The sequence below is a fragment of the Monodelphis domestica genome, chromosome 5 (assembly GCF_027887165.1).
Source record: "Monodelphis domestica isolate mMonDom1 chromosome 5, mMonDom1.pri, whole genome shotgun sequence".
Lineage (NCBI taxonomy): Eukaryota > Metazoa > Chordata > Mammalia > Didelphimorphia > Didelphidae > Monodelphis > Monodelphis domestica.
In genome coordinates this window covers 307,874,431-307,902,062 of record NC_077231.1, presented here as the reverse complement: position 1 = coordinate 307,902,062, position 27,632 = coordinate 307,874,431, and the positions used below count along the sequence as shown (strand labels likewise).

General features: G+C 41.9%; 1 protein-coding gene across 2 annotated transcripts in view; it reads left to right on the top strand.

Annotated features, from left to right (window-relative positions):
- CHN2 (chimerin 2) overlaps window positions 1-27,632 on the top strand; it is a 311,920-nt gene that overhangs the window by 194,656 nt on the left and 89,632 nt on the right. For both annotated transcript variants that reach the window (XM_007505262.3, XM_007505263.3), the window contains exons 4-6: window positions 13,224-13,255; window positions 24,343-24,456; window positions 26,140-26,428. In XM_007505262.3, coding sequence (XP_007505324.1) covers window positions 13,224-13,255; window positions 24,343-24,456; window positions 26,140-26,428 — 435 coding nt within the window. The remainder of the gene's footprint in view (window positions 1-13,223; window positions 13,256-24,342; window positions 24,457-26,139; window positions 26,429-27,632) is intronic.

Genomic DNA, 27,632 nt, shown 5'->3' with positions numbered 1-27,632 from the left:
AATGGGAAGTGAATTGACGTTTCTCCACTGGGGTACCTTCATGTGGCAGAGATCAGGTTTGGCTGGCTGCCTGAAACCATTCAGAAAATGGGCAACTATCAATGAGATCTTGCGGAGACATGCAAGTAGAGAGTGGCACAGAGCTGGGTGTGAGGTTACCCATTTTACTCCGCATCTAAGCTATTGCCCACTACATTGTTTTGGGGTTGAACCCACCTGATGGGAATTGTATCCACTGAACTCCTGCCTGTCCTTTAATCATGACTACATGAGAGGAACATCCCCGCTAAGAGATCTTGGATTCACACTCGTTTCCATTGTGGACCCGAAGAAACCCATGGGCACGTATGCACACTCCATATACCCTGAAGTGAGAGGGCTTCCAATGACAGCCCGCCAACCCAAACCCTTAAGCTCCAGTGAAGTCTCTACAAGGAGGGAGAGGGTCTGAGATCCCAGCTGCATTGCTGTGTTTCATCAATTGACTTGGGGATGGGCAGATGGAGAGTTGCTAATACAACGCAACTCAAGAATGAGGCTACTTACTCAGGTAGCTAGGTGACTCCGTGCCCAGAGATGGACGGTCCTGGGTTCAAATCTAGCACCAGACACTTCCTAGCTGTGTGACCATGGCCAAGTCATTGAACCCCCATTGCCTCGCCCTTCCTGCTCTTTTGCCTTGGAACTAATATATAATATTGATTCTAAGATGGAAGGTGAGGGTTTAAGAAAAGATTGTGTTGCCTCAGGTGAATCAATTATTCATGTGAAGAAAATTGTCATTAGCTGACGACTTACTGACTCTTGTGGGATTTCCCTGGCCTCCCTCATCGCCTCCACACTGCCCTGCCGTCCTTTGCTTTGGGGTCCTTTGCTGGTCATTTCAATTCCCGCTTTCCTCCGTCGCCCTGTAGAATGATCACTTTCTCGATTTATGGCTCAGATTTGGAGGCAAGTTTCAGGATACAGTTTGACGTTGACTTAAGAAGGAGCAGGGAGTGTGACCCGCCATGGCCCATGTGCTGGGATTCATGTTAGGAAGACTGAGGCTTGAGTCTAGCCTTTGACAATGGCAGTGTAACCAGGGGCGAATCCTCAAGCTTCCTGGCCTCAGTTTCCTTTTTTGTAAACGTGGAAAATAAAACCTTGTCTGTCTGTCTTGTGGGATTTTCGGGAGGCTCAAATAAGACTTGGCCAGTGTTTAGGCACTTTGTGAATATGAGTTGTGACTTTTTATTACTTATTGGATTCCTGGGATGGGATAGTGTGAAGCTTCAAGGTCCCTTCTAGCTCTCAAAAATGATGGTACCTGCTTGGGCTTGTGGACATTCTCCCCTCCCGTTGTTATTGCAAACATTTCAGTTGAGGCTGACTTTTTGCAACCCCATTTGGGATTTTCTTGTCAAAGACACTGGAATAATTTGCCACTTCCTCCTCCAGTTCATTTTAGAGATGAGGAAACTGAGGCCAACAGAGTAAAATGACTTTCCCAGGTTCCCACAGATAGTAAGTGTCTGAGGTAAGATTTGAACTCAGGTCTTCCTGACTCCAAGCGTGGTGCTCTATCCACTGTACCACACAGCTTCTCTCCTGTTAATCATACATGAATCTCTACTACAAGCTGCCTCCACTGTATCTTAGGGGCCGGGACATGAAGTTTCCTCGTAATGGAAACACTTTTTAAAGGTTACTTTTAACTTCTTGCAAAATCTAAAGGGAGTTTCCTCCCGCTGTGAGAATTCTTGAGGTTTTCCTGTTTGGTTCTGTGTTCCCCCATCCTGTGAGAGCTGCTTTATCACTTAGCAGGTCCACAGAGGCTTGAAGCACTAAGTTGCTGGAGAGAATTGCATTTCCAAAACACAATGAGTCTCATCAAACGCAGGGGACAGCGATTCTCTCTTTCTTTCATCCTTGTCTGTTAGGTAACTTATTTGTATTTCTCTGGTTATTTGTTTTTAGTTAGTAAAATCTGTTTCGTTTAATGACATCTTTGGAAAAGCTTTGAAGGGGAGCATCTCGTGTCGTTGTTCACTTGTCTATGACTCTTTGTGTCCTCTTTTGGCGTCTTCTTGCCAGAGATACTGGAGCGGTTGGCTATTTCCTTCTCCAGTTCACTCTACAGATAAGGAAACTGAGGCAAACTGGCTAACATGACTTGTCCACAGTCTCACAGCTAGTTAAGTGTCTGAGGCCAGATTTGAACTCAGAAAAATGAGTCTTCCTGACCCCAGAACTGGCACTCTCTCCACTGTGCCACCTTCCTGCCCCAAATCCCATGTTAGGTTGCGTTAACAGAATTACAGGGTCAAATGACTGCTTTTTATTGCAGATTTAAAATTAACATCCAAAATGCTCCAAGTATTACGTTTAACAAGATTTATTTATAATACCTTGAAGCAAAAAGGAAAATAAAAGGCTAGAGAAAGAGAGAGAGCTCACCCAGCCTCATAGTAGGCGGGGAAAGCGAGAGGAGTTACAGAAGCTTACATACAATAACATAAGAATGCACATAAACAGAAAGGGAAAAGGAATTTGGGGACAGGGAGAGAATTCTGGGAAATGGAGTCCAAATTTTTCTAATTATACATCATCCAAGCATCGGAAAACATTTGAATTGCCGGCCCACAGAGAGTGTGCCTATAAGTGAAGATACTGGAGTCAAACAGTCCAAATGGAGAATATGCTGGCCCAGCACTGAATAGGAGGAGAATGGCGTAGCTTGTTTATGGGAAGGTGTGTTGGACTTATTTGTGTTTTTAATCCCTTGTTATCCATCTTAGAATCAGTACTGTGTATTGGTTCCAAGGCAGAAGAGCAGAAAGGACTAGGCAGTGGGGGGTAAATGACTTGTCCAGGGTCACACAACTAGGAAGTGTCTAAATCCAAGTTTGAACCCAGGACCTCCCAGTCTCTAGTCCTGGCTCTCCATCCACTGAGCTACCCAGCTGCCCTTTTTATTCTTTTAATAAGGCTAGATTTTCCCTGAAACAAACTCCTATTTGTCTTTTTTTTTTAATTAACAAGCATTTGTTTTCTCTTCCTCCTCTTCCATCCATTGGGAAAAATTATATACATACATATATATATATGTATATATATATATATATATATATATATGTATATATATATATATATGTATATATGTATATATATATATATATATATATATACATATATACATATATATATATATATACATATATATATATATATATATATATATATATATAATCACGCTAAACAAATTTCCACGTAGAGCATGTCTAAGAAACAGATCTGCCCCTGGGTCTTCCCCTGCCTGTCAGCCTGTCAGGAAGTGGCCAGCAGGCTTCATCATCCCTCCCCTAGAATGGCAGTTGGCCATTGCCTGGAGTAGAGTTCATGGCTTCCGAAGCTGTTTGCCTTTCAGCGTGGCTGTTATTATATTGATGGTTCTGGATCTGTTCACTTTGAATCAATGTGTGCAAGTCATTCCAGGCTTCTGCGAAAGCCTCCCTGCCATCGTTTTATAGGATCCAAGAATATTCCATTTCAGCCCGACACCACAATCTCCTTAGCCATTCCCAATGAATGGCCGCCCTCTTCCTTTCTAATGCTCTGCCATCACATCACCAAGTGCTGGAAATGTTTGTGTCTTTAGAAAAGGCCTATCTCTGAGGACCAGCATCCTTCCTGTGGCCGGCTGTGTCTGCAAGTCACGGAACACCCCAGTCCCTGAAGGATCAAGGCTGACCGTTCCCCAGAGGCCAAAGAAGAAGCCCACAGGGGTGTGAACACATTGGAATATATTATTGACAAGAAGCTGAACCTGAAAAGCAGGATGAAGGATGACTTGGAAATAACCCCCCCAAAAGGGAGCAGTTATCAGAGAGAGAGAGAGACTGAGAGAGAGAGAGAGAGGAGGAGGGAGAGAGAGAGAGAGAGAGACAGAGAGAGAGAGAGAGAGAGAGAGACAGAGAGAGACAGAGACAGAGACAGAGACAGAGAGAGACAGAGAGAGACAGAGAGAGGGAGACAGAGACAGAATGGTCAGCCCTCATGTGCCCCTAGAGAGTCACACTGTCAGAAGAGGCAGCCAATCCTCTGGCATGTAGGAGCTGGAGATAGAGAGACAAGAAGTCAAGAATCCCTGCCTTTAGGGAGTTTTCATTCTAATGGGAAACAGTAAGTACACATATAGGAATATGGAGAAAATAAACAACAGGGTAATTTTGGGGGGATGGAAATCAAGAATGACCCCAGGGGACAGCTGAGTAGCTCAGTGGATGGAGAGCCAGGCCTAGAGAGGGGAGGTCCTGGGTTCAAATTTGGCCTCAGACACTTCCCAGCTGTGTAACCCTGGGCAAGTCACTTGACCCCCATTGCCTAGCCCTGACCACTCTTCTGCCTTGGAACCAATACACAGTATTGACTCCAAGACGGAAGATATGGGTTTTAAAAAAAAAAAGAATAAGTCTCCAGGGGAAAACTTATTGCAGGAAATAAACAAATGTCCATTCCTATGGGATTAGATGGGCTTTGATCTGTAACATGAGAGAAGGTGTTCATAGCCGGGACATCCCAGATCCATGGGTGTATTCTTGACTTTTTATTGTTATGCTGATTTGACAAATGTGAACAAACATGAACATTTCCATTGTAAAGATTAAAATTTAGGAATATAGGGAGACTTGAGGCAGGTAGAAATTAGTTTCTCTCTGCAAGGAGTATTATATTTTTTAGAGGTTTATTAAAGATTAAGGATTAAAGAATATACAAGGAAGAAACATGTGCCTAGGCCAGAGGCCTAGACAAAATAACCTCACATCATGGAAGAGACGCCTCTGCTCCAAAATGGAAGTCCAAAAAAAGAGCCCCCAAAACCTTTGTCACCAGCTTAAATCCTTCCTCGATCTCGGCCCGCCTCAGAATTCCCGTGAGATTACAAAGCATTTTGGGAAAGTGGAGCAAAGGCTTGTGGGGATTGTAGTCCTGTATTCAAGTCTATTTTTTACACCATACACCAAGAAATAGAGAAAGGGATTTTAAAGCACACTGTGACTGTACTCATCAATCTGGGATCTCTCTCATAAAAACATCCTCTCTAGTAGTATAGATTGCCACCCACACATACTTGTTCATACTATTTGACTAGACTTTTATTCATATCCTTTAGTACAGCTTAGTTTGTAATAATATTATTATTTAAAAAACAGTAATGATCGTTGCTAGCATTGCACAACACTTGAAGGTTTGCAAAGTGCTTTATAATTTTTTTTCAAGAATAGGTTAAATATAACTTGATTATTTCAACACTTCCTTGCTTCATTTTATCTCTGGCACTTCCTTCTGAAAAACATTAAAATATTTCATTGGGGATCTTTTCTTCCTTTTTATTTAATCACTCTCACTAACCCTCAACTCTCCCACTGATCATTTTCCCCACCAAAAGAACAAACAAACCAAAACAAAGCCTCCTTCGCCCCCCTTGTAAAAAAATTAGTATCATCAATCCACCCATTGGCCATATCTGCGAGTTCATGTCTCATTCTGTGCCTCTAATGAGTCCATCTTTCTATCAAAAGACATCTAGAATATCATTATCAATCTTCTCGTGTCGTAATTGGTCAGTTCATTGATCAGTGCTTGCAAACCTTTCTTGTACGATGTTCAATCTTTGTATAAGTAGTAAGTTTGCATCAGTTCACACAAGTCCTCAGAGGCTTCTCTGAAGCCATCCCCCTTTGTTTTTTCTTGTGGCACAGTAACATTCTGTTCTATGGTTGGGGCATGCTCCAATGAATACAATGAGCAAGCTACCTTCTTGGCACTTTGGTAAGATTCAGAAGGCAAAACTCTGAAGGAAAACAAGAAGGAAATCTAGGTGAAAAGCAAACAGTGAGTATTCGTTTTTGCAAGTTTTCTTTCCCGACTGAGTTCTCGTGTGTAATTTACCATTCTGTCCTTTTCTCATTCTCATGTTGGAACCCAAATCTCTAATTTGATGTGAAATACTCGTATTTTCCCTCCGATTCCGATTGTCTCCACATTCATAAGTCTAAGATGCAATCAAATGCATCCCCACTCAGCTTAACGAATTCTGAGGGGAAGTTAGTGCTGTAGCTAGTGTGGGGGAAAGGCTTTCAAATCCCTGGTTTTTTCCTTTTTTAATGAATTCTAGGAGATGAAAATGTAACATTTACCAGCTGCTAAGAGATTAGAAAAGCTTTCTTTGTCAATAACTGGAAACTTTTGTTTACTGGGGACACAGCAATCTTCATTAAATTACTTTTCACTGAACATTAGAAAGTCTACATTTACCTTTATGGGAATAATCTCACCAAAAATAAACTCTTTTAAAGATTAATCTTCCCTTCTTTTTAAATATAGCTTTCATTTAACTACAGTGGCAACTAGGTGGCAAAGTAGATAGAGCCCTGGTTCTAGAATCAGGAAGTCCTGAATTTAAATCTGCCCTGACCCTTACTAGCTGGATGACCCTGAGTAAGTCATTGTCTGCCTCAGTTTTCTTATCTTTAAAATGGGAATAATTATATCAACTCCAAAAGCTGTTGTGAGGACCAGATGAGGTAATACTTGCGAAGCATTTTGCAATCTTTTAAGCACTATATAAATGTTTATTCCATATATATTACATATTTACATATATTATTATATATAATCTTTCTGATCGTTCTTCCCTTTCCATTCATCTCTCCTCTAATCCATCCTCTACATAGCAGCCAAAATAATGTTACAGAATGGGTCTTGCCTACTTAAACTCCCTAATGCCCCCAAGATCAAATCAGAACCTTCAGCCAGACATTTAAGACCCTCAACCTTTGCCAGACTTACTTGATACTATTCCCCTTCCTATATGCTCCGTTCCAGCCAATCTCAGCTGCTAATGTGACAAACCATTGCCTATCTGCTCCCCATGCCCAGAATGCATTTGTGTTAACCTCTTAGAACTCTTCCAACCACAGCTCAGGTTTCACTTCCTTTCATAAGCATATTCTATTTTCCATTTGGTTGTACCTTCTTCATTTTCAGATAACTTCCTTCCCACACACACATAGCACACCCCAGTACTCTCCTTTTTCCCCATTGTATTATCACCTCCTCTGTGAAGCCTTCCCAGCTCACTCCAGCCCAAGCACACTGCTTTTTCTCTTTCCTCCATTCCCCCAGGATTTGGCCTTCCTTTATCTGCTCTCTCAGATTGTTCTTCAATGGCTTCCTGCAGCAAAGTTATTGTTCACAAAAAGGTTTTTGTTATCTCTTTAAATTATTTTTGCATCCTTTGATAGCACTTCAGGCCAATCTCAGGAATTTCTTCCTTCCTACTTAGAAGCAACTATTAAGTGTCTACTGGATTTCTGGCATTGCCCTAAGTGATGGGAATCAAAGAAAAAAATGGCTGAAATATATATGTGTATGTATTTACATGTATACTTTTGTATGATTATATGGACGAATCTAATAAGGTTAAAAATTATTAATGTTAAGAAGCATTTTTAAAATATTACTATGTGTCAGGCATTGCACTAAGCATTGTGAATACAAAAGAAGGCAAAAGACAGTCCCCCGGCTTTGGGGAGCTCACTGACTAATGGAAGACACAATATAACTATGCATATACATTGTGTCGGAAATGTAATCTCAGAGGAAATGCTGTCTGGGGCTGAAACTAAGAAAGGCTTCTCTGTGAAAGGGTGGGTTTCTAGCTGAGACTAGAAGAAAGCTAGGGGAGATCAGTGGGTGAGGTGGAATGTAGGAGGTGAGGAGGAGAGGTAGTGTGGTGGGAGCTGAGGAGGAAGAACATTCCAGGCAAGGGGTATTATCAGGAAATGGAGTATTGTCATGGTGGTGAACCTATGGCATGTGTGCCGGAGGGAGCACTCTCTGTGGGCATTCCCATCATCACCATAGCACAGATTTCACCAAAGTTCATTACTAGAAAGTCAGAGGGATGCATGGTGGTCTGTTCCCCTTCTCCTCTCCACGCCTCTAAAAAAAAACCCTCGAAAAGGTTCACCTTCACTGAATTGTAGATGAGGAAAAACAAGTCTGACATAAAGCTAGAGTCTTTCTGCTTGGGTTTAGAAAGTCAACTTTACAAGTACAATGGGGACAAGATGGGACCAGCCAGTAAATCCTGTGCAAAAAAGACCTGGACTTGTCGGGGACCAGGTAGCTCTGTATGAATCAACAGTGTGACAATGACCTCAAAATCATCAGCTTTTCCTTTGACTCTCCTCTCTCTGTCCATCTTAGATTAATCTTGAAATCTTCCCTTTTGTCCAAAATACTGGCATTCTGTCTACCTTGTCCCTGCTCCCAATAGACCTGCTGTTGGTTCATGAACAACATCTGAAATCATATCTTGAGTTTAATAGACTCACAATAAATATTTACTGATTGAATTATTAACTAAGGAAAAGCTACCAATAGTTTTCAAGATCACTTTGTAATCTTTTATTTTGAAGCAAGGGGAAAAAAAAGAAGATAGAATTAGGGTTCACTTATTTGATTGCTCAGCAAGGATTTTTAAGCACCTACTATGTGCTGGCACTAGAAAGATACAGACAAAAAAGAATGTGATCCCTGCCCTCAAGTATCTTCTCCATGTGAATGTAGACATATAAAGTAAATAGTGTCATTTTCTGAGGAGAGGGGGAACTAGCATCCTTGGGGAAGCAGGAAAGGTGTCATGGAAGAGTTCAAAGGTAGCAATGTATTTCTATGAAGGCAGAGGTGAGAAGGAAGGACATTCTGGCTATATGAGAAGGCCTGAGCAAAAGCACAGAGGTGGGAGATTGAATATCATGTAGGACAGTGTGATTGGACTATAGAGTGTTATAGGGAAAGGAAGAGGCTGCATATGCAACATGTCAGAAAAGACAAACTGGAGGCAGATCAAGAAGAGCTTTAAACTGAGAAAATAGTGCTGATACCGCCTTAGTTGGAATTACTTTGAAATTTAAAGGACTGACCATAAGAAAATGGGTTGTCTTATCCGTAAATTCACTGGGAAAGGGACAGTCCTGTGTACTTATCTGGAGTGGGAGAAAAGTTAGGTGAAATAATGCCTTGATTAAATTCAGAAATCAATTACTGAATATCTTCTGTGCAAGGTACCATTCTAGAGAGCCATTGCTCCCAAGGAGTTTATCTTCTAATATTAAACAAGCTGCCTGAGGCTCCAACTTATAAGATATGTAGAAAGCAGGCCTCAAAGGCACTGCAGATTCATTTCTAGACCACCGCAATAAAGTGAGTCACACAAATCTGGTGGTTTCCCACTGCATATAAAAGTTCTGTTTACACTGTCCTATAGTCTACTAAGTCTATGATAATATTATACCTAAAAAAGTACATATCTTAATTAATTTTAAACACTTGCCTTTCATCTTCGAATCAATACTATGTGTTGGTTCCAAGGTAGAAGAGTGGTAAGGGCTAGGCAATAGGGTTAAGTGACTTGCCCAGGGTCACACAGCTGGGAAGTGTCTGAGGTCAGAGTTGAACCCAGGACCTCCCATCTCTAGGCCTGACTCTCAATCCACTGAGCTACCTAGCTGCCCCCCATACCTTAATTTAAACATACTTTATTGCTAAAAAAAAATGCTAGCCCTCATCTGAGATTTGAGCGAGTCATAATCTTTTTGTTGGCGGATGATCTTGCCTCGATGTCGATGGCTCAGGTTGACTCATCAGGGTTGCTGAGGGCTGGGCTGGCTGGGGCGATTTCTTAAAATAAGACAACAGTGAAGTTTGCCCCATTGACTGCCTCTTCTTTTCATTTGAACACTTAGACGTCATTGTAGGATCATTAATTGACCTAATGTTAATATTATTGTGTCTCAGGGAATAGGAAAGCCTGAGGAGAGGGAGATAACCTGGGAATCTGAATCGCTGGTTGGTGGAACAAAGAGAACAGACACATTTATCTGTTAAGTTTGCCATCTTTGGTGGGTGCAGTTGTGGCTCCCAAAACAAGTGTGAGAGCTCTTGACCCCAAAGATCACTGATCAGAGATCATCGTAACAGATATAATAATAATGAAAAAGTCTGAATCCTTGTGAGACAACATGAGGAATGGGGACATTTGTGTGGCACGATAATACTGGAATATCCCATATCAGAGTGCTCAACATCTTGGGAAGAGGGAGAGAGGGAGGGAAGGAATTTGTTTTGCAAAAGTTCAGAAAAATTGTTGAAAAATAGTTTCTCGATGTAATTGAAAGAAAGAAATGTCATGAGAATAACCAAAACGTGATGCAAAGACGCCATTAGAAAAATGGTGCCTACATGGGTTGATGGAGATATGATTGGGGATGCTGACTCTAAGCGATCACCCTGGTGCAAATATCAATAATATAGAAATAGGTCTTGATCAATGACACAAGTAAAACCCCGAGGAATTGCGCATCGGCCATGGGAGGGGGGTGGAGGGAAAGAAGGGAAAGAGCATGAACCATGTAGCCATGGGAAAATATTCTAACTTAACTAATTAAATAAAATTTCCCAAAAAATAAAATAAAATATTGAGTTCTAAATTAAAAAAAGAAGAAAAGAAAAAGAAAAATGGTGACTTGCTTGACACAAGGCTACCACAAACCTTCAATTTGTGAAAAAGATAATATGTGTGACGTGTAATAAAATGAAACAAGGTTTGCCTGCATGCGGATATCTACACCTGCTGCCCTTTCGGTGTTTGGATTTCCTTGATACCTTCTTGCTGCAGACATCTATGTTAGGGGGAATAAAAACTGACAGGTTCATCAAAGGATGACAGAACTTTCCAAATCAATAGAGAGAATCAAATGAAAGAGTTTCCAATGAAGAAGTTCCCCATTCAAAGGCTCCTCAAACCTCCAGGCTCCAGTAAGGCATTGCTGGGAGGGAGAGAAATTGGAGGATGCAATAAATGCCTTTTTCCAGATGGCTACATCTCTGCCTCCATGTTGCTATTTAAGCCTCCTTCTCCAAATGAGACTGAGCAAACAAGCATCAGAACTTCGGCTATGCGGGGCCGTAAATCCTTCTTTTGGCTAGGTAGCTTTCCTTTATAATACGCCCAGGAGAGCGAGCACAGATCTGCAAATGTCTAGATGATGAGTGAGTGTGTGTGTGTGTGTGTTGGTGGTCTCTGGGAAGCAGGGTTTCCCTTTTGTCATGTTGAGACATTCATCTTGAGAGCCTTCAGCCCCACTCTCCACCCCTTTCTGCAGTGGGTTCCCTCTACTTCTTCCCTACTTTCCAGTGGACAGTGAGGTACAGAGGAGGGCACTGTGGTTGGGGACTCAGATGATCTGGGTTCAAATCTCCTCCTTCCCACAGTGACCACATGATGCCACAGTCCACATCTTTAGCCTCATCTGCGATCTTGGGTAACTAACAACCTCTGAGAACCTTCATTTCCTCAGCTATAAAATGAGGAGGCTGGACTTGTGAGAGTAAGGTCTGCTCCTAGAATACATAAGAAGAGGAATTTCGAGAAACATGGGAAGACTTGTACAAAGGGATGCAGAGTAAAGAAAGGAGAGTCAGGAGAACAGGAAGCCAGCTGCATGACACACAAGAAAGAGCCTTGACTCTGGAGTCACAGGACTCTACACTTCTGTAGGACCCAAGTGACCTTAGGAAAGGAATTTAACCTCCATGGCCTCAGTTTCCTATTCTGTAAAATGAGGCGCTTTGACAAGATGGCCTCCCTGTCTGCTTGAGGTCCAGGATCCTATGATACCATGCCAACATGAGCAATGGGGTAATGATGGAAATCATAACACTAAAAAGTAACAACTCTGATGAATTATGAATTAGAATGAGCAGGGTTGGTCCTGGAAAACTCTCTGCCTTGCTCTTCTTGATGGTTGGGAGGCAGGAAGGAACTTCAGGCGTGGAATGTGATACACACAATCAAATGGGGTCAAATCTCTTTGATTAAATGCTTTCCTTTGTTGCTAGGACAGCTTTAACTGTAGCCTAAAGCAAAAGATAATAATAATCAATTTTTCCCCCAAAACAAAATAAAATATTACATTAAAAAATAAGATGAATGAAATGCTGGTATTAACATGAATAAAAACATTATCGCCATGTTTTATTGTAAATTATGATGGAAAAGTCAGATGAGAGATGAAATAAATACTTCAGTGTTATTTAGGCTTAAATAATTTTAATTTTATTCTATAAAAATCACAGTACCAACTGAATGTAGTGACTCTTTTTCCTTTTAAAATGAAGGGAGAAGGGCAGGTAGGTAGCACAGTGGATAGCGTACCAGACCTGGAGTAGAGAGGACCTGGGTTCAATCTGGAATCAGATACTTTCTATCTGAGTGACCCTGGGCAAGTCACTTAACCCCAATTGTCTAACCTTTATTACTCTTCTACCATATCTATATTTAATATTGATTCTAAAACTGAAAGTAAGAGTTTAAAAAAAAAAAGACAACCCCCATCTGAGAGGCAATTAGGTGGTTCAATGGATCCAGTGCTAGAGACAGGTTTTTGGTTCAATTCTGGCCCCAGATACTTCCTATCTGAGTGACCCTGGGCAAGTCACTTAACCCCAAATGTCTAACCTTTATTACTCTTCTACCATATCAATATTTAATATTGATTCTAAAACAGAAAATAAGAGTTAAAAAAAAAGACAACCCCCATCTGAGAGGCAATTAGGTGGTTCAGTGGATAGAGATCCAGTGCTAGAGACAGAGGTCTTGGGTTCAATTCTGTCCCCAGATACTTCCTACCTGTGTGACCTTGGACAAGTCACTTAACTCCCATTTCCTAGCCCTTACTGCTCTTTAGCTTTAGAATGAATACTTTGTATTGATTCTAAGATAGGAGATAAGGGTTGAAAAAAAGAAAGGAAAAGAAAAGGACTTTTTTGTTGTTTTATTTCCACACTTACAATGATCCTAGTCTAATTTTTTTAGTTAAAGTAAATGATTTTCTTTGGGGCAGGGGAGTGCCATTAGGCAACCCTATTTGGAATTTCTGGCAGCTTCACAGTGTCCTGATTGTGAATCTGTAAGCTGCTCAGGTTGTATTTCTCATTCTTTTTACAGCCAGTTATGTAGGCAGTCCACAGACCCTTAATGTGATCAAGTTGCCATCGGAATTCTCACCTTGTTTACTTGAATGGTATTTTAATCTCAGTGTTGTGAATTCCAATGAATTGTTAATGGTTCTCTCTCTCTCTCTCTCTCTCTCTCTCTCTCTCTCTCTCAGGTGGAGAACAGACCGAAATATTATGGACGAGAGTATGTATTCTTCTGGTTTTTATTTTAATAATTTAATACATAATCAATCAGTGTGTCGTATTGTATGTTTTTGAAATATTTAATATGAAAATATTCCAGAATTTGTGGATTCTTTTCAAACTGGCCGTGCTACAAGAGCCTAATAATTAGAGTAAATGTAATCAGATTTCTTTGTACTCAAGTTTATTTCTGGAATGCGGTGCCAGCTTTATTTCCATTGATATTGGAAGGGGAAGTGCCTACTGTGGGGTTCTTTTCAAACTGGGCAGTTGTTGCCGTCTGGAATTTAATGTATCCTCCACACCATGAACTGGATTGTAATCCTTAATTTCACTTTCACTCAATTTTAATGGGAATATCCAGGTTGTTTAACGTTCTAACTGTAGTTGACAGCAGTGGAAATCGTACTTCTAACACTGTGTGTATGTCCTTGGACAAATCACTGCACCAGCCCTGAATCTCTGATCCTATGATCTGTTCTTCCAAACTGATGAGTAGAAATAAACAAGACAGTTTTATTTCTATACATATCTTTTTGTCAAATGATGCCTAATTTAATGGGAAGGAGGGATGGAGTTACCCGAGTGTTTTAATGTAACAAATAAATAAATTTTAATAAAAAATTAACCAATGGAAGATTGGATGGAAATCAGGGAAAGCAATGGCAATACCCTGCGATCTTATAAGACTCAAATCAAGGTTTCTCTTGGCTTGCCTTAACAATGTTATTTTTTCCTTTCTCCATCTTTCCTTTTCCATTCAAAGTCTCTGTTTGCTCTCTCAGCAAGAACAACCTACAGGTGTTCAGTTCTGAAGCTTTTGCTTACAGATTCCCAGGAAGGGGAAAATTCTATGCCTTCCCTTTCTTATGACTGTAATTGCTAGGAAGTAATTTCCCAACATTTCAACTGGTACCTGTGAAAATAGGCACTGACTGTCTGCCTTTGTATGTTTTTTTTAATGTTCTTTTCTTTAATCGATGTCTTTTTTACATTATATCATCACAATTTTTCCCAGTATCCTAGCCATCCCATAGAATAAATACTATTTTTCTAAAGATGAGAGAGAGAGAGAAAGAAAAAGAGGGAGAGAGAGAGAGAGAGAGAGAGAGAGAGAGAGAGAGAGAGAGAGAGAGAGAGAGAGAGAGAGAGAGAGAGAGAGAGAGAGAGAGAGAGAGAGAGAGAGAGAGAGAGAGAGAGAGAGAGAGAGAGAGAGAGAGAGAGAGAGAGAGAGAGAGAGGGAGAAAGGAAGAAAAGGAAGAAAGAAAGAAAGAAAGAAAGAAAGAAAGAAAGAAAGAAAGAAAGAAAGAAAGAAAGAAAGAAAGAAAGAAAGAAAGAAAGAAAGAAAGAAAGAAAGAAAGAAAGAAAGAAAGAAAGAAAGAAAGAAAGAAAGAAAGAAAGAAAGAAAGAAAGAAAGAAAGAAAGAAAGAAAGAAAGAAAGAAAGAAAGAAAGAAAGAAAGAGGAGAAAGAAAGAAAGGAGGAGGTGAAACAATCAGTAGAACTAATTAAGATATTGAAAAAGTCTAAAAATATATACAATACTTGTCAGGGCCAGGTAGATGACTCTAGCCTGGAATCAGGAAGACCAGAGTTCAAATTTGACTTCAGACACGTAGAAGTTGTGTGACCTCGGGCAAGTCAGTTAACCCTGTTTGCCAGTTTCCTCTCCTGTGCAGTGACCTGTAAAAGGAAATGGTAAACCACTCTAGCATCCTTGCCAAGAAAACCCCATGTCACAAAGAGTTGAACACAACTGAATGACTAAACAACAACAAAAATCAATGCTTCTGGGCCTTCATTTCTGTAAACAGAAGGAATAAGAAGTTTCTTCTCATATCTCTTGTTCTGAGCCTTGTTTGTTCTTCATAGTTTTGTAGCTTTTGCTTTTTATTTTCATGTGTACGTTTGTTCTTTTTGTTTACATTATTATAATCATTGTGAATATTGTTCTCTTAGCTCTGCTGACTTCACTCTGCTTCACTTCATACAGCTCTTTCCATATTTCTCTGTATTTAAATCATTTATCATTTCTTGTAGCATAACAATATTCTGTTTATGTTTTCATGCACTGAAAAGTATTTAGTCATTCCTCAATCAGTAGGCATCTACTTTTTTTCCCATTCTTTCCTCTCACCAAAAAAAAAAAAGTGCTGCTATAAAGATTTTAGTATAAACATGGACTTTCTTCTTATCATTGACCCCTGTAGGGCATAATCCCAGTAATGGGGTCTTTGGGTTAAAGGATATGGACATTTTTGTCACTTTATTTGCATAATTCAAAATTGCTTTCTAAAATAGTTATATTGATTCACAACTCCACCAACAATGCAAAAGTGCTTCTGTCATCCTACAACCCTTCCATCATTGACTGGTTGCATCTTTTGTCATCTTTGCCAATTTTTAGGACACAAGGTGAAACGTTGAGGTTCTTTTGATTTTTATTCCTGTCTTGACAGTTCGGATCAATCTTCCATATATCTGTTAACTTGCAATTCTTCTCTTGAGACCTATTTGTTCATTTCCTTTAAATACATCCTCATTGTGAAATAGCTTTTAGTTTCCTACAGCCCTATCCAAACAACATACATACATATATCTATATATACACACACATACATAGAGCTATATCCTGATAAGTATGAATACTCAGGAAGTGGCCAAATGCATTCAAAATTGTATTATTTGATGTTAAGTTATGTAAAATCTGGCAATTTGTCTCAATACAATGGAAATATGCAGTCCAAATGCAACTAAAACAACCACTTCATAGGATTCATATACACACAGACACACAGACACATATGGATCCATACAGTTATTTATATATACATACATACATACATATATATATGAATTGACTTCTACATATAGAAAAATCCTTATCTGTTCATTGTTTCTGTAGCTTCAATATCAAATCCTTATCAGAGACATTTGCTAGGAAGCCGCCTTTTCCTCCATTCAGCTGCTTCCCTTCTTTTTTCTGCATGCATTAACTTTGGGCAGAAGTTTTTTAGTTCTACATTGTCTGCCTTCATGTTGTCCCTAGTGTGGCGACCAGGACAGGAACTTGGAATCAGGGCCATCCGGATTTGATTCCTCTCCTCCGAAACTTACTTTTACTGGCTGTATCACTTTGAGCAAATCACGTCATTTGATCACTTAATCCTTGATTTCCTCAGTTATAAAATGGGTACAATAGTAGCCCCCACCTCCCAGAGCTGTTGTAAGGACAAAGTGAGTAATTTATGTAAAGTGTTTCACAAACCTTAAAGAGTTAAAATTCTGGCTATTAATAATTCTCATCAATATAATCTCATATATAATCATATATATCAATATATATCATAAAATCATATAATCAATATAATAAAAATAATAATAAATCTCATCAATATAATCAATAGTAATAATAATGGCAACTCCCTCACTATAGGTTGTTGTGAGGATGAAATGAGCACAGAGCTGGAAGGGACCCTAAGGGATATCGAGTCCAACTCCCATTTTTTTAGGGTTAAAGAAGCTGATCCCAAGATGTTAAGTGACTTGCACATAGTCATTCAGCCAAATGTCTGAGGTTAGATTTGAATTCAGGTCTCTCCCATCTTCAGGTCCTTCAACTACCCAACTTTCTTATACCATCTGGCACGTAAAGCTCTTGGCAAACCTTAAAATCCTGAATCATTGTGAGTCGTCAGGCTTATTATTCCCTGAGTTTCTTTCCCTCCGTCCTGCTCTTAGCCTCCGCAGTTGTCTGGCTCAGCCCAGCAATCTCTCTCTAATTAGAGAAGTCACATTTTTAACCTCATTTCACCCCTCTCCCACCCAGATTCTCCCATAGGGGTTCACCTGGAAAGCCATCCAACTGCCAGTTCAGGGCAAACTCAGGAGCCACCTTCTTCCCAGGAAGAATCGTTTTCATGTAGACCTCCATGGCTTTCATCTTTGGGTGGCCACTTATTGTTGACTGACCCTGCAGTCTGATCAGAGCTGCCCGGGAGCCAGCTAGAATGTCTTTAGGAGGAAAGCAGGAGGAGGAGGCATGCAGGGGCTTCGCTCCCATCCCCACATCCAGTGAGAAATCCCCAGGGCTTCTTTATTTTAACCTCATCCTGAATTTGCTTATCTCCCTAAAGAGAGCCATCCTAGATCTCCATCATAGACTCCAGAAGCCATCCAGTTTGAATACAGATCGGTTTGCAGTCAGGAAGATCTGAGTTCAAATCCCGTCTCAAATACTTACTAGCTGTGTCACACTGGGCAAGTCGCTTAATCGCTATTTGCCTCAATTTCCTCATCTGTAAAATGGAGATAATTATAATAGCGCCTGCTTCCTGGACTTGTCATGAGGATAGGATGAGATACCTGTAAAGTGCTTTGTTAAACAAAGTTCTATATGAATTCTAACTTTTATTACCTCTAAAGTGGGGCTCATTATAACAGCTGAACGAGATAACATATGCAAGAGAAGGGAAAAGCATTTATTAAGGACCTGTTATGTACGAGGCACTGTGCTAAGTGCTTTACAATAGTGTTCCCATTGCTCCCAACCACAACCCGGGGAGATTGGTACTATTGTCCTTTTTTCACAGTTGAAGTAACTGAGGCAGACGGCAGTTAACTGGCTTCCTCAGGTTCACATGACTAGTATGTATCTGAAGCAAGATTTGAACTCAAGACTTTATAACTCAGATCCATTGCCCTATTCACCTAGCTGCCTCAAGTAAACCTTAAAATACTAATTTAATAGGAATACTTATAAGTATTATTATTGCTCCCTCCTATCAGCTCCACTGGGGTATAAGGGCAGCACAGCCAGGGCAGAACCCCACTAAGAAAACCAAAGTGTGTTTGTCAGCCCTGAAGGGCTTGAAGGATAGGATAGGCCTTTCCAGCCCCAGCATGAACCAAAGACCTCTGTGGTGCCACTGCCTGGTGGTCCTGGAATCGTGGGTCTAGGCTTGAAGTGACCTAAAATTCATGAGAAAGTGGAGGAAACTGAGGCTTGAGGCGATTGGCTTACATGAGGTTATCACCCGCAGAAATGGGCTCTAAAGCCCTCTCCTTTGACTCTAATCCAGCCCCTTCATTTTGGATGATGAAACGGGGACCCCGGGGGATGAACGGGACTTCCCCAATAAGTGGCCACACTGGAACATGATTCTCTTCCCTGCATTTAGCCGTTCCCTATCTTCCTGGCTACTCGTGCAGATTATTCTCAGATAGACGTCCCAGTGATTGGAAAGGAATCCACTGGGTCAACAATTCCTGCCATTTGCCTATTTGCCCTTTCTTGTTTAGATTCTTGTAGTAAAGAGGGAGCCAGGGCCTCTCCCTGTCACCCATTCTCCTTTAAAGAGCCTTCATGACGTCAACCCTACATTTGCCTCCCTGAGATTTCTCCCTCCCCAACTGCTCCTCATTCTCCTCTTTCTAGTCAAGTAGAACAAATCGAATCCTCTTTCACGGAGCAGCCCTTCGGGTGCCTACAGACAGCACTCATTTCCCCCTGAGTCTTCTCTTCCCAGAGCACCCCTCCAATGCTTTCAGGAAGCCCCCTGTGGCAAGGGTTGGAGGCCCTCGTGTTTCGGGATAATTCAGATGAAGCTAGCCAAGGCTCACCCTTCCAAATCTTGGATGGTCTGCATTGCAGAGGGATACGTCATTCTCCAAGGAAGAACAGGAATAAAAGTTTCATCAAGGAATGTCTAGGAAGAGAAGATGGGCCAGTCATGTGGCAGCCGTGAAGGGTGATGGCTGGGCAGACTCCACTGGTACCCTGGAGATACCAAGAGAAAGCAAGGAAGGTCTCCAACACACCAGAAGGATCTCCGGTGGAGAACTTACGGAGGACAAGGGTGAATGGACCACGTTCTGCATCACCGGAGGGAACACCTGAATTGATGAGATGCAGACCCATTTGGTGACTGAGCTAGTACACTAGAGGACAGAGGAGAATCCAAGACAATTTGAATAGAAGGTCCCACTTCCCAGGACTCCCCATCACACCTTTTTTTAACCTTCACTTTCTGTCCTAGTGACAACACTTGCCCAGGGTCACACAGCTAGGAAATGTCCCAGGCCATATATGAACCTGGGACTTCCCATCTTCAGACCGAGCACTCTATCCGCTGCTTCACTTCGCTAGCTGCCCCTCCCCATAGCTTATTTACTTCTCCAAGCCAAGTTCTGAGCTTAATCATTTCTGGGTGGATTTGTCCAGATATGCAAAAATGCAATGACAGGAACAAATGTTTTTCCATACTTTGAAATAATAATAATAGCTAGTGTTTGTAAAGCTTGCAAAGGGCTCAATAGATTTGGTCCTCATAACAACTATCCCCATTTTAGAGATAAAGAAACTGAGATGGAGAGGGGTTCAGTGACTTGTCCAGGGTCACACAACTAGTAATGGAGGATCTGAAGGGAGGTTTTCCAGACTTGAGGTCCAGGATGCTATCTACTAACATTCAATCAAGAAAAAGTTCTTAGGGGAAATTCCTTTAGCCGATCCTTCACAGCTAGTTCTTCCTTTTAAAATCGTTTGGACATTTTAAGACTGCAGAATTCAGAAAAATTTTAGCCAGTACAACAGTGAACCAAGGTAACTTTGACTCAGTTTACCAGGGTTGAGTACAAAGTTCTGAATTTAGATTCCAAAACATTCATTGAAGTACAGATGAAGGAGACAATAGTTTGCGAAAAAAGACCTCGGAGGCTTGAGTTAAGCACAAAAAGCCCTCCGGATTGTGATTTGAGCATCCCACAGAGGTTCAACTTAACACAGAGGGGAGCCAACTGAGGGACTCAATTGCTTAGAAGAGCCGATGGGACCTTGGGCTGAATTGATGGAATGATGACATTTGCCTGTTGTCCAGACAGTGGTCTGCCGTTGGAGGGACAGCCCAGAGAGCTTGCCCATCGATGAGGGCATATTAGGCAGCCAGTGCCCAGAAACAGTGATCTGTCCAGCTGCAGGGCGTTCAGCCTCTGGGAAATGGCATAACACCTTTAATGAGCCCCATGCTTCTCCTCTCAACATCCTTCCTGTGAGGCTGTGAGACACGTGACCCATGAATACCAGTCTGAGAAGGAAAAGAGGGGAGGCTCACTCAAAGGGCCCGGAGAGGTGCATGGTGGGTAGGGGCAGACTGCAGTCGGTTACAAGTGACAAACTGCCCAGGAGAGAGGATGTGTCCAAAGATGGGAAAAGAAGCTGGGCTAGGCATGCTTGGAGAGGGAACAGCCCACATAAGCCATTGCTATCTTTACAGACGTGATAAAAGAAGCTGCGGTCTGATCCTTTGGCGTTGCTTTCAATTTGACATCAAGGAATAAAGTAGCCAAAAGCCACATGTCAGGAAGAGTGGGTTGTTATTTCTCCCTCAGCGATTTCCTGGGAGGAGGACAGTCGAGTTCTCTTTCTTGGGCATGGGTGGGAGTCCTCTTTAAGGTTATAGGGAAGTTCCAGTGAGGAAAACCCCTCTGCCAATGCAGATGAGCAGCTATTCTACAACTTCCGGCCTTGGAGTTAGGGGAGGGGGAGTAGGTGCCCACAGAGAAGTGAAATGACTTGCTCACCACCACAAAGTTTATATTTATCAGGAGAGGACTTCCTGACTCTAAGTCCAACTCTCCCCCCACCACCTCAGGCTGTCTCTCTCGACTGACATTATTATCTCCATTTTACAAACTTATCATTCAATAAGCAATTATTTTTTATTTTATTCTTTTTATTTTTTCATATTTATTTTATTTTTATTGAAAATTTTATTTAATTAATTTAGAATATTTTCCATGATTACAAGATTCATGTTCTTTCCCTCCTCCCCTCCCCCCCTTATAGCCAATGATCAATCCCACTGGATTTTACTTGTGTCATTGATCAAGATCTATTTCCATATTATTGATATCTGCACTGGGGTGATCGTTTAGAGTCTATATGCCCAATCATATCCCCTCGACCCATGTGATCAAGCAGTTGTTTTTCTTCTGTGTTTCTACTCCCACAGTTCTTTCTCTGGATGTGGATAGCTTCTTTCTCTTAAGTCTCTCAGATTTGTCCTGGATCATTGCATTGCTGCTAGTAGAGAAGTCCATTACATTCAATTGTACCACAGTGTATCTGTCTCTCTGTACAATGTTCTCCTGGTTCTGCTCCTCTCACTCTGCATCAATTCCTGGAAGTCGTTCCAGTTCACATGGAATCCCTCCACTTCATTATTCCTTTTTGCACAATAATATTCCATCACCAACAGATACCACAGTTTGTTCAGCCATTCCCCAATTGAAGGGCATTCCCTCATTTTCCAGTTTTTTTTTGCCACCACAAAGAGTGCGTCTATGAATATTCTTGTACATCTTTTTCCTCATGATCTCTTTGGGATACAAACCCCGCAGTGCTGTGGCTGGATCAAAGGGCAGACAGTCTTTTATCGCCCTTTGGGCATAGTTCCAAATTGCCCTCCAAAATGGTTGGATCAATTCACAACTCCATCAGCAATGAATTAATGTCCCTACTTTGCCACATCCCTTCCAGCATTCATTACTTCCCTTTGCTGTCATGTTAGCCCATCTGCTAGGTGTGAGGTGGTTCCTCAGAGTTGTTTTAACTTGCATTACTCTATAAGAGCATTAGAGCACTTTTTCATGTGCTTTCAATAAGCAATGATTAGTGTCCTATGCTTTCAAGCATTCCTGATGAAAGAGCAGAGCTGAAGAGAACATTTGACCCTCAAAGATAATATTCAAGAGAAACAGAAAAATGTAAATAGAAAAGAGACATCAGAAGGGATTCAATTAGGTTAAACTGTTTACATTCCCACTTGGGAAGATGCTACTTGTAACTCTTAAGAACTTTAGTGGGATTGGGGGAGTTAGAAGGCATATACGTAGAGGGCACTGGTGGGAGCTGAATATAATGGGATGATATCTCCAAAAGTCAAATCAAGGGGTGAGAAAGAGGGATGCCTCGGGAGAAGGTAGAAAGAAGAGGTGAATGGGTTATATAATCTCACATAAAAGGCATGAAAGAGCTGTTATAGTGGGGAGAAGTGGGAGAAAGGGGTTGGCAGACAATACTGGAATCTTACTCTCATCAGAATTGGCTCAAAAAAGGAGTAACGTACACACCTACTTGGGTATAGAAATCTCTCTTACCCTACAAGAGGGGAAGGGGAGAAGAGAAAGGAGGGTGCTGCTAGAAGGAGGGCGAATTGAGCGAGGCAGTGGAGGGAAACAAAGGCATTTTTGAGGAGGGCCAGGGTGAAAGAAGAGACAAAGACAGAGGGAATCAGAGGCAAAGACAGAGAGAGAGCAGAAAAAATAAGACAGAAGGAAATATACTGTAACTATAACTGTGAAAAATTTACAGTAAGTTTTCTAATAAAGGCCTTATTTCTCAAATATATAGAAAACTAAGTCAAATTTATAAGAATACAAGTCATTCCCCAATTGATAAATGGTTAAAGGATAAGAACAGTCAGTTTTCAAACAAGGAAATCAAAGCTATCTGTAATGATATGAAAATAATATTTTAAATCACTATTGATTAGAGAAATGCAAATTAAGACGGCTCTGAAGTACAAGCTCATCCCTATTGGATTGACTAATATGGCAGAAAGGGAAAATGACAAATGCTGGTGGGCACGTGGGCAAAAAGGAACCCTAAAGCAATGTTGGTGGAGTTGTGAACTGATCCAACTGTTCTGGAGAGCAATTTGGATCTATGTCCGAAGTTTGATAAAATTGTGTATGCCCTTTGACCCAGCAATTTCACTACTAATCCCAAAGAGAGTTTAAAGGGGGGGGGGTCTACTTGTACAGAAATCTTTATAGCAGCACTTTTGGTGGTAGCAAAGAGTTGGAAATTGAAAGGATGCCCAGCCATTAGGGAATGGCTGAACAAGCTAAGGTGTACGATTCTAATCGAATAATGTTTTGCTTCCAGAAATGATGAGCAGGTGCTTTAAGAAAAGCCTAGGAAGGGGGCAGCTGGGTAGCTCAGTGGATTGAGTGTCAGGCCTAGAGATGGGAGGTCCTAGGTTCAAGTCTGGCCTCAGCCACTTCCCAGCTGTGTGACCCTGGGCAAGTCACTTGACCCCCATTGCCTAGCCCTTACCACTCTTTCTGCCTTGGAGCCAATACACAGTATTGACTCCAAGACAGAAGGTAAGGGTTTTTATAAAAAAAAAAGAAAGAAAAAAAAAAGAAAAGCCTAGGAAGACCTGCAAAAGCTGATTCAAAGTAACCTGAGCAGAATTAAACCATTGTGTACAGTAAGAGCAATTGTGCTTGGGGATCAGTTGTGAATGCCGTGGCTCTTCTCAGTAATCCAATGATCCAAGACATCTCCGAAGGACTCGTGCTGAGCAATGTTGTCTCCTTCTAGAGAAACATCTGATGGTGTCTGAATGCAGCTGAAACAGACTTAAAAAATCTTCCATGATTTTTGTGGCTTCTGTTTTCTTTTATGACATGACTAATCTAAAAATTACTTGCAGGACTGCACACGTATAATCTATCAAATTATTTACCTTCTCAATGAAGGGGAAGGGAAAAGAATTTTTTGTATTTTTATTAAATTAATTAATTTAGAATATTTTTCCATGGTTACATGATTCACATAGGAAAGGGAATTTGTAAGAAATATTAAAGATTGTTTTTACATGTAATTGGAAAAAATAAAATATTTGATTGCTGCAGCGGGTGGGGGGTGGCCAAGGGACCTAGCTCTACTTAAGGGACTCTAGTGTTTATCTATCGTGGGAAGAATAACTAAGGGACAACACCAGAACTGGACCTTTGGAGGGTCTGACTCTTGTTCTAACAGACCAGTACCCCAGGCTGTCAGAGATGATTTCCCTTCTCCCTGGCTTTCTCCCTGGCCCTGTCACTATTAGCAAGGCTGACCTCATGGGGCTCGGTCTGAGATTTCCCTTCGCAGCTGTTTCCCTCCCTCCCTGAAGGCATTACCTTGCAGGGCATCTCCTCCCTTGGGCAGTAATTGGCCTTACTCTGAGTGTGTGAGCTGCCCTGCTGTCTGCTCTGACCACAGTGGCTTGGGCTGTGATGCTCTTCTCCTCCCATAGGTTTCACGGGATCATCTCTCGAGAGCAAGCGGACCAGCTCCTTGGGGGTGCCGAGGGGGCGTATATTCTCAGAGAAAGTCAGCGACAGCCCGGTTGCTACACGTTAGCACTAAGGTAAACTGTAATGTTTCTAACAGAACAATGAGAGTCATTTGCTATTTTTTCTACTTCTTTTCTGAAGTTGCTACTGCTATTTAGTTAAGGCATCTTGGTGTAATGGATAGAATTCTGGGCTTAGAGTCGATAAGACCTGGGTTCAAATTCTACTAAATCCTGATGACTATGTGACTTTAGGTAAGTCATTTCAGTTCTCTATGAAGGTGATTCATTCCCTAAACAAGTTATGGTGTTGATTGGGGATCGGAGAAGAGAAGGAGTTTGCCACCAAGTGTTCCCTGGGTTGATGAACTCTTAAAGTTTTCACAAATTCCTGCATATATTTTCTGGAGTATCCATGATCAAATCAGTGTAGGAACTCCCAGTATAGGGGTTCTCCCTCCACCAATATAAGTCAGCAACTCTTGTGTAGCTTATAGTATTTAGCATGGCATTTAGAGATTTAAGTGACTTGCCGAGGGTCATATAGGGAGTCCATATGAAAAAAGAGAAATAATTGAAAAAGCACCTATGAAGAGCCTACTATGTGCTAGACAGGGTTCAGAGTTGCAGATACAAATACAAAAGTGTAGCAGAAGCTTACATTCTTTGAGACAATATTTATAGGAGAGCTATAGCCAACAAAGGTATAGGCAGTAGGATGATGATTAAAGCCTCTGGAGAATTAAATGAGATTCTCTTCCATAACCAATGGTTCTATTAAACTGAATATTGTTCTAAAGCAAGTGGCAGAAAGGAGAGGGGCATAGTTGGGTTAATGGAGCAAGGAGGTAGCTCTAGGGCCGGATTGGCGAAGGCATGGTATGTGTGCCCTGGTGGCACAGAGGGAGCTACTTTGTTCTCCCTCTCCACAGCATCCAAGGACATTTTTCACATGCCCCACCCCTTTGCCCAGAAGCCCTTTGTTGTCTGGGGTAATGCAGGGGGCTTACAGGTAGCTTGAAGTTGCAGTTTGGGCATGCAGTCTCAAAAAGGCTCACCAGTGCTGCTCTAGGGAGAGCTAACCAGTCAGTATGGCCCCAGGGCAGGAGCTGGAAAGCTGTTCAGTGGGAATGGTAGCCAGGACACCTTGGTCTGGTAGCTAGGGCCAACCAAGGTCTCTTCAGTCACAGAGCAGGGCACAGATCCAGGGATTCCTGACTCTGCGGCCACTTCTCTATTTGCTACACCAATTCCTGTTTTTAAATAAATGTGTATTTCTTTCATCCCAGCAGCATCTTCACACATTTGAAAAATTGTCTGACATATATTTGTGTGAGACATATTATTTAGTCAGTCTGCAGAAGGGATATTTGCTTATTTATTATGCTGGCATTCATGCTGCACATCATGTGGGAGCTAAATAACGTTGAAATGACAGCCGTGGCCCCTTGGCAATGACTCGGTGGGTCCACCAGTTTAGAAACCCTGGTTTCGAGGTGGGGGGTGGGGAGTGCCACGTTGGGGAGAGGGGCAGCACAGAGCAATGGCAACAGATCCCTGTCCCCTCCCTACCCCCGGCTCTTTCTACACCAGTTCTTGGATTGCCTGGAAGTCGGAGCTGGCTTCTACTGTGGTTCCTCTTTGAGGATGAGCTGAGTGGTAATGCTAGCATTGGCTGCCTGGCTGCCCGTCTAATTGTTCTAAGGATGCATTTAGTGTCACAGCTGCTAATGAATTCTCTTGTTCTCAAATATGCAGGTTCGGGAACCAGACCCTTAACTACCGGCTTTTCTATGATGGGAAACACTTTGTGGGAGAGAAGAGGTTTGAATCCATCCACGACTTGGTGACAGATGGCCTGATCACACTGTACATAGAAACAAAAGCCTCCGAATACATTTCCAAAATGACAACAAACCCCATCTATGAACACATTGGCTACGCCACTTTGCTAAGAGAGAAGGTGTCCAGGAGACTGAGCCGGTCCAAGAACGAGTCGAGAAAAGCGAGCGTGACCAGCGAAGAGCACCATCCCGCTGTGGAGAAGGTAAGGCTCCGTCTGCACAAAGAAGCTCGTCCCGGTGCCTGTGATCCCCTCGTTTCAGAGTTGGCGGACTTTTCTTTTCCTGTTGGGAAGTGCTTTGCACATCCCGGTGATCCTTGAAGAGAGGGGGATGGCCTCAACTCTGTGCATTAGGCAGACATTGAAAATCTGGCTCGGAGCATCAGAATTAACCAGAGCCCTCTTCCCTTCATTGCTATTTGAGGCTATCTCTGCCCTTAGCAAAGAATAGGGAATAACGCCAGGATTTGAACCCAGCATTTGGTTCTACTTGTTAGTATTTGAAGGGCTGTCAAATGGAAGAGGGAGATGCCTTAAATTGCTTTGCCTCAGAGGGAAGGACCAGGAGCGAGAGGTAGAAATTGCAAAGTAGCAGATTTCACTTTAAAATAAGGAGGGAACTCCCTACCCTTTCCTTCCATCCTAGAATCAATACTGTCTATTGGTTCCAAAGCAGAAGGGTGGTAAAAGGCGAGACAACAAGGGTCGATCCCTTCTTTACCCAGAGATATCTTCATGTTGTCTCCCCAGTAGCCTTAGAGTGTTTTCAGGGCTTAGCACGGTGCCTGCCACACAGTAGGTGCTTAATAAATATGTATTGATTCCCTCACTAGACAAGTTCCCCAGGAATGTCAAGGCGATGGTTGGAATGACTGGTCTGCCTGTTAGGAGGAGAAGGCAGAGTGATCATGGCCTTCCACGTGACTGCTCTTGCCTTTGAATGGTTTGGCAAGTTACGAATGAAAGTAGATGTGTCCAGAGGGCAGACGGGTGTAGGATGCAAGTGTTCGTGGATTATTGCATTTCAGTAGAATTCATTTCCTTAAGCTTTTTTTTATTGTATGCATTTAAAAATGGTGTCCTGAATGGTACCACCCCAACAAGGAGGTCTATGGTATAAAAAGGGTAAGAACCCCTGTGAGAGAGGGACGGGATTTTTCTTTTTCCCTGTATTCCCACAGCTCTCAAAGACAACACAATAATTTGCTCACAGATTTTCTTTTGGATGTGGCCCCTTTACAAACCATCTGCTTTGCTCTGCCCTAACCATGTTCCCCTGAAACAAAGTGACAGCCAGCCAGATGATTCTCCAGTGATAAAGCCCATGCTGGGCTGATCTTCTATCGCAAGGGAGGGTGAAGACCGTTATCAGGAGGCAGGGCAGAGCAGGAGGAAGATTGTTCCTTCT